The sequence below is a fragment of the Mirounga leonina genome, unplaced genomic scaffold, assembly GCF_011800145.1.
Source record: "Mirounga leonina isolate KUSES-001 unplaced genomic scaffold, KU_Mleo_1.0 Mir_183157, whole genome shotgun sequence".
In the NCBI taxonomy this organism is placed as follows: domain Eukaryota; kingdom Metazoa; phylum Chordata; class Mammalia; order Carnivora; family Phocidae; genus Mirounga; species Mirounga leonina.
In genome coordinates this window covers 4262-12359 of record NW_023270473.1, presented here as the reverse complement: position 1 = coordinate 12359, position 8098 = coordinate 4262, and the positions used below count along the sequence as shown (strand labels likewise).

At 41.1% G+C, this 8098-nt stretch overlaps 1 protein-coding gene across 1 annotated transcript; it reads left to right on the top strand.

The window, feature by feature from the left end:
* The first annotated feature begins 6524 nt into the window (after positions 1–6524).
* Positions 6525–7466, top strand: LOC118023930 (olfactory receptor 1J4-like). The gene has a single exon (XM_035025343.1). The coding sequence runs from the start codon at positions 6525–6527 to the stop codon at positions 7464–7466; it is 942 nt and encodes a 313-aa protein (XP_034881234.1).
* The last annotated feature ends 632 nt before the right edge of the window (positions 7467–8098 follow it).

Below are 8098 nucleotides of genomic sequence, written 5' to 3'. Positions count from 1 at the left end.
CAACCCACAGAATGGGAGAAGATATTTGCAAATGACACTACAGATAAAGGGCTGGTATCCAAGATCTATAAAGAACTTCTCAAACTCAACATCCAAAAACCAAATAATCAAGAAACTAATGAGTTTGAAATTGACTTCCCACCCCATCTTTTGAGTGGGCTCCCTCATCTCTTGTCTAAATGATGACCAAGGAACCTCTCCTAGACATTCTGAGTCTACTCTTCCCTTATCCATCAGAACTTTTAGTTACAAACCGGAGAAGCTGATACCAGCAGATGTGGGTATTTTCTCAAATATAGAAAGCTTATTTAAAAGATGATGCGTCTAAATGCAATGTGTCATCCTGAATTGAATCCTGGAACAGAAAAAGGACATTGGTGGAAAAACTGGTAAAATCCAAAAAAAGTTTGCAATTTAGTTAGTGGTAATCTACCAGTGCTAATGTCTTAGTTTTGCTGAATGTACCATGGGTGTGTAAAATGCTTAAAACAGGAGAAACTTGGGTAAAGAGTATAGAAAGTCTCTGTACTATTTTTGTAGCTTTTCTAGGCATCTAAGATTATTCCAAAATAAAATGTTTATTAAAAATAATAAACTAGTGAGTTTGGTTAGCTATAGTGGGTGGGTGGGAATGGTTGTGGAGATGAGCATACCTATTTGTATAGTTTTGACCATGTTATCTTTCAACTTTTCAGATAACTATATAAGCAGGAATGAACAAAGCAAAATAGAATGAAAATAAAAGAATTAACCTAACATTTCAAATGACATGACCAGACTGAAAGGGAAGATAAAATAACTCAAGTAATTCTAGATGCAAGTCCACCAGGTGGTTGCTCGTAAATGAGCCATCATTTTGAGAGAGAGAGAAGACAGAGAGACAGAAGTGCTGTATGGTGTTTGAAGTCCTCATTCCTAAGAGCAGTCAGGATATCTCACCAGATCTTTAAATACCACTGCCACTCTGTGGCATAAAAGACCCTGATCCCGAGGGTAAATGAGGAAAACACCCATGGTGTCCTGTGGCACAAACAATTATGAAAAGTGGTCCTGAAGGCTTTTTACCTATGCCCAGATCTCATCTCTCAAAATACATGTCAGAACATTTATTGAAAACACAACGGATGCCTAATGTAAGGATGTAAGCAACAAGCCCCTTTGAAATTATTTTATCTCCAACATGATGCCAATATAGCAGCATCTTTTCTGGCTCATTGAGTCCCTCATTTTCCAACTACATTTATACATTCCTGTGAATCCCCAACCAACAAGGCTTTATGCCTCAAAGTCCTAAAGTCAGCCCAAGACTATTGTAAACCCAGTGACCTCACCTTCAACCAACACCATGATGGCCTGATGGGCCACCAGATGACATCAGATCCATGGTTGGACTCATTCCTGATGATGACATCAGACCCACAGCTGGACTTATCCGTAATGGTGACCTTGATCTACCCAATGGACTGATCCAGGTGGAAATTTCCATGATCTCGAGTCCCTCATATGTCTCCTATCCAAGGCTCCCTTCACCCCCTAAGCCCCCTCCTGCTCTTGGTATCTCTTCTTTCCCAATCCAACCTCAACCATCACAAGCTACTCTCCCTTCTCCTTCCACCCTTGTACTTTCTGCTCCTTTCCCAAATGTCTGCACTTCTAGGCCCCATCTCTGATATACAACCAGCACTGAAGGATGCATTACAAAATAATTTTTATGTAAGCCTTACTGAGTGAACAGCCATGTTTTAAAGGATACAAATTGTTGGTATGCCATATGGTACCCTCTCATCTGACCGGCCACACTGTAGTCTATCCAAATGATCTTTAAAAAATCTTCAAATAACACAACCCAGCCCCTATCCATCTATCTGGGTGGGCCATATCTCTGAACCTAAGCCTCGGATTTTCTCCTGGTCTTCCCTTTAAAATATTAATTCCAACTATCTAGAATATCCCCATATTATGTCCTAACCAAAATGCTTACTGGCAACTTATTAGTTCTTGGCTGCCCATGCCAAATGTCTAAGATTCTAGCCCATGAGGGTTATTCTCTTCCTCCCCCATATCCCTCACTCCTGCACTAATTTATTCCTCTAACACAGGCTTCTCCTCATAATTTGACTTGTACTATCTGCATTTGTGGCTCCTGCTCCTAAACAAAGCTCACCAATCTTATTCTTACCACCACGTATGTTATATTCTTGTCACCCGCCCTCATTCTGCTGACCACCATGGGGGTCACTGGTGCTGCCTTGGAGGCCACAATATTACACAACATAATAAAATAATTAATGCCAATCAGGAAATGCCCAGAATAATTTCCATATATATGATTCAAACTGCCACAGCCCTGGAAGCCCTAAATGAGAGACAATGCTCCCTGGCAGCTGTGGTTGCTAATAATCGCCTAGCCTTAGATTATCTGCTGGCCAGCCAAAAGGGCATTTGTTCTCATAAGGGTACCTATTGCTGCATGCTGCTAAACAACACGGGCAAAGTTTCTCAAGAAGCACAACACATGATCTGTTTCTCTGGCAGAAATTTTCCCCCATTACCACCCCTCAACTACTACAAAGTCCCAAACCCATTCCCTCTGCTTTGCCCAAGCCAACTTGTGGCTTATACCCAGCCAGCTTTCCCAGGAGTCCTTTGTGGCTCATTCTTTCTCTTAAATTCTCTTCTTATGTGAAGCGTCATGAGCCCCTGACCTCTGAACCAAAGCATGTGCCTCTTGATAATACGCGCTGTGACATGTATATGAAAGACCTATAGCCCGAATATTTAATACACACACGCGCGCGCATGCACACACACACACACATGCACATGCACAAACATGCCAAAATGTTAGCCTTTGTAAAGTGTGGGTGAAGGGCATACAGGAAGTCATTCAATCATCCTTACAACTTTTTTCCAAGCATGAAATCATTAAAAAAATAAATTTAAAAAAATTGAATCCCAACTGGAATCATGCCCCAAAAAAGTTTGAGCTTGGAACTATGCCCAAGAAGAAAGAAGTCTAAGACATCCCTGGCTTTAGGGACACTGTCTCCTGTGACTCCAGTCCCCTCTGGTTCCTGGTCACAGTGTTCTCCAAATGGCAGTAAGAAATTGGCCAATTAACCCACAAAAGCTCCTCCCTTACTATGAAGAGAAGCTGAGAATTTGGCAAGTCTGGAAGAAGTGTCTGAACTCACTGATGATGATCACAGGTCAGAAGGAGCTGGAAATCCCACCAACAGCATAAAAGGATTCCCCTTTCTCTGCATCCTCACCAACTTTTGTTGTTTTCTGTCTTGTTAATTTTAGCCATTCTGACAGGTGTGAGGTGGTATCTCATTGTGGTTTTGATTTGTATTTCCCTGATGGCTAATGATGTGGAGCATTTTTTCATATATCTGTTGACCATTTGTATGTCTTCTTTGGAGAAATGTCTGTTCATGTCTTCTGCCCATCTCTTGACTGGATTATTTGTTTTTTGTGTGCTGAGTTTGAGAAGTACTATATGTTGGCTAATTGAACTTAAATTAAAAAAAAAAAAAAGAAGGAGCTGGAAATCTGCCTTGGCAATGGATCTGCCCATGTGCTCATGGGTTTGTGTATGAGTATCTCTGTGTTTGTGAGTGTGTGTTGTCTGCATGTATTGTGTATGTTTGTGTACATGTTGTTTGATAGTTGCATGTGTGTGTACTACGTATCTCACTCAGCCTGATTCTTTTCCTCAGTTAAACCCAAACTGGGCTTTGTTTTAGTGCATGCAGACCAAGTTGTCAGCTCCAACATGTGATTAAGGACTTCTGATTCATGTCTGTGATCTTAAATATTTGCCTCTGTTTTTTTTTTTTAAACATTTTTATTTATTTATTTTTTAGAGAGCGAGCGAGAGAGAAACAGCATGAGAGGGGAGAGGGTCAGAGGGAGAAGCAGGCTCCCTGCTGAGCCGGGAGCCAGATGTGGGACTCGATCCCAGGACCCTGGGATCATGACCTGAGCCGAAGGCAGACGCTTAACCATCTGAGCCACCCAGGCGCCCTGCCTCTGTTGTTTTGATGGGGGCATTTCCCTCACTGGGGTGGGGGGCATCACAGCTGAGCAATGAGAGCTCCACCACTGGGGGAAAAGATATCCAAACTTATCAAGGAACTGAGATCAGAGAGGGCTCAAACCTTTTCTCAGTGGGTGTGCTAGTGTGTGTGTGAGCTCGTCTGTGGGTGACACACTTGTATGTAAGAGCAGGAATGTATATTGTTTCCTTTTGTCTGTGTTTCTGTTACCATGTGTATGTTACCATGTGCATGGGTTGGAGATGGTGGTTTGATGACCATGCCTGTGACCGAACAGGCTTACCCGACCCATGATGACACCTTCTCAGTGGGAAGGGGCCAAAGCATGCTTTTCAGTAATGGGACTGCGTGTGCTGCTTGTAGTGAGTGATTAAGTGTGCATGTGTGTTCTTGGTGGATGTTTCTTGTGAGATTTTGAAATTGTGTGTGGCCTTGTGTGTTTTTGGTGATGTGTATGTATATGATGAGTTATTGATATGTTGTATGTGAGTTGTGTATTTTACCAGGTAGGTTATGCTTGTGTGTTAATGGTGCATTGTGAGTGTATTTGTGGGTGATACATTATTGCATATTATGTGTTATAAATGACTTGTATGTATATCAGTATTTATGAAATGAAACAAATACTGGCTCTCTTTCCCTTACAATGGGACTCAAACACTGGTGCCTGAAATCCTCAAATCAGCAGTGTGTGTATGCATGCGTGTGTGTGTGTGCATGTGTGGTGTTTGTACGTGTGTTTGGAGGCTTCTGATTTGCACTCATAACCTCAAATAGTTCTTTCAGTGACCTCCTTCTGGGGTAAAATAAATGGAGATAACCAGTGCCCCAAGAGACTGTTTTCTAAAAAGGTTCTGTTATCATTTTCATATACCTAAGTGTGACTGAGTGGCTCAGAGTTTTGTAACCCTTGCATGTTCACCTAACATACCAGGCAAAGAAATGTTAGTTGTCATGCCCAGTGAAGTTAGAGCATAGAAACCCCACCAAATGGTGGCAGGACCTTGGGAAAATCACTCAATTCTTTGGCCTCAGTTTACATATCTATAAAATGGAAGCTTACAGGCCCTCAATAAGTATTTATGGCTTGAACAGAAGTTAATGTATGTGAGAGCCTTTTGTCAGTTGGAAAATATATAAATATGAAAGGAAATATCTAGACAGGGCACTAAGAAAACTTTGGACAACTTCAGTTTCCTGGCAAACCTAAAATAACAGTGTGTCTGGCATTTACAAGCAATGAAATGGGAGAGTTCCATGTTAAAAGCCTGGGCACTGATCACACAGTATTAAGATGAACTCCATGAAGTGACCACTATTTGATCATTTTAGCCTACAGAAAATGGCAATTATATATACAAGACTATAGTTCAATATATATATATGCATATATGTATATATGCATACATACATTACAGTTGACCCTTGAACAACATGGGTTTGAACTGCACAAGTCCACTTATACATGGGTTTCTTCCGACAAATACAGAACATACAGTAAGTGTGCTTTCTCTTCCTACGGTCTTTTGATAACATTTTTTTCTAGATTACTGTATTGTAAGAATATAGTATATAATACATATACAAAGTATGTGTTAATCAACTGTTTATGTTATTGGTAAGGTTTCTGGTCAACAGTAGGCTATTAGTAGTTAAGTTTTGGAGGAGTCAAAAGTAATATGTAGATTTTCAACTGTGTGCAGAGTTGGTGCCCCAACCCCCATGTCATTTAAAGGTTACCTGTATATTGCATATATGTGTGTATGTATATGTACATTCCATGTGTATGTTTATATATATTCCATCTAAGTATATGTATATGCATAGATGGAATATAGAGATGGAATATACTTATGTATACAAATATCGCTATCTCTGTGCATATGTATGTGTGTATATGTATCCCCTTTTATATGTATGGATATATATATTCACAAGAGGAATGTGACAATATTCCAACAATGCCACCTCAGCACTGACATTGCATGTCACTTTATAGCAGAAACAACTGATACCAATTTGCCAAGGGTCATCTACTATTTCTGCCACAGTGAACTGTTATGCTTTGACTCTATCTCAGTGTCATGAATTATCCCAGTAAGTGCATAAAAAATATACCCATAGAAGGAAGGGACCCTGCTTTTCTTGTTTGCTGCTGCATTCTCAGTCCTTAGTAGAGAGCCAGGTTCAGTCTCAATGTTCAATAAATAATGGTCAAATGAAAGAGTGAACACCCTCTTGCTTCTGTGCAATGAGATCTTGTTGGCTGCTTTTGGTTGTAATGTTTTCCCAGAACCAGACTGGGATAGAGTGAAGATGCATGCATCCACAGGTGTGAGAAATTAATAGGAGTGTAGTTTAAAATGCATTGTCTTTTCAGAAATTTACAGTATGGACTGTATCCCTATCATTCTTCCCTTTTATTCCCAACCCTTCTTTATCCCCAGCATGCAAAAGCACAGCATGAGTCTGAAGAACCAGAGCAGCATGGCTGAGTTCCTCCTCCTGGGGCTCCCTATCCGGCCAGAGCAGCAGGGTGTGTTCTTCGCCCTGTTCTTGGGCATGTACCTGACCACAGTGCTGGGGAACCTGCTCATCATCCTGCTCATCAGGCTAGATTCTTGCCTCCACATCCCCATGTACTTCTTCCTCAGCCACTTGGCCTTCTCTGACATTTCCCTTTCATCTGTCACAGTTCCAAAGACGTTGATGAACATGCAGACTCAGCAACAATCCATCCCCTATGTGGGGTGCATTTCACAGGTGTATTTCTTTATATTTTTTGGTTGCCTTGACAATCTTCTTCTCACAATGATGGCCTATGACAGGTATTTGGCTGTCTGTCACCCTCTCCACTATACCACCATCATGAAGGACAGGCTTTGTATTATCCTAGTGGCTGGATCCTGGTTTTTCTCTTGTGTCCAAGCTCTGTTGCACACCCTCCTCGTGGACCAGTTGTCCTTCTGTGCCGGGACTATCATCCCCCACTTCTTTTGTGATCTTGCTGTTGTGCTCAAGTCCTCCTGCTCAGACACCTCCCTCAATGAGCTGCTTATCCTCACTGAAGGAGGATTCATCTTCATCCTGCCATTGAGTGGTATCTTGGCCTCATATATCCGCATGGCAGGCATCATTCTGAAGGTCCCCTCCTTCAAAAGAATCTCCAAAGCCTTGTCTACATGTGGCTCCCACCTCTTTGTGGTGTTTTTATACTATGGGACGATTGCCGGTGTTTACTTTTTCCCTTCATCAGGCAACTCCAAAAACAAGAATATAATTGCTTCTGTGATGTACATGGTGGTCACCCCTATGCTGAATCCCTTCATCTACAGCCTGAGGAATAAGGATATGAAACATGCTCTTCAGAAAATTTTTAGAGCCAAAGACTCCCCCTTGGTGTGATTAATTTAACCCTGCTGTCATGGGCACTCATTGGGCTATAAACATGTTTCCTTTAAAAGTTGTGACTTGGGAGGGCAAGAGGATGGGTTAAATGGGTGATGGGTATTAAGGAGTACACGTGTTGTGATGAGTACCAGGTGTTGTGTGTGAGTGAGGAATCACTAAATTCTATACCTAAAAATAATATTAGACTGTCTGTTAACTAACTGGAATTTAAATAAAAACTTGGGGGGACTAACATAACATAATAAAATTTAAAAAAAAGAAATTGTACACTTTGCTTAGAGAAAAACTGCCAATTAGCATTTATTACAGTGAACGGATATTACACTAAATTTTTGTTCTACAATTGTAACTAAAGCAAAGATATGAGCGAAATTCTATTCTCTTATTAAATGCCTGTAAGCACACACACAAAAAAAAACTTGGGGGGAAAAGTTGTGACTTGGACAGCTCTTACTGCTGACACCATTCTTGACCTTGTCTCATTTTACATTTCTTCTCGTGTTTTTCTTCACCTGATTGGTTTTTGTCCCTACTTGTTCTCTGAATTCTGTGTATTACTGTTTCTGCAGAGAAATCCCAAGCCGTCCTGTGATGTTCACTGCAAGTCTGTGAGACTTTTGAGCCCA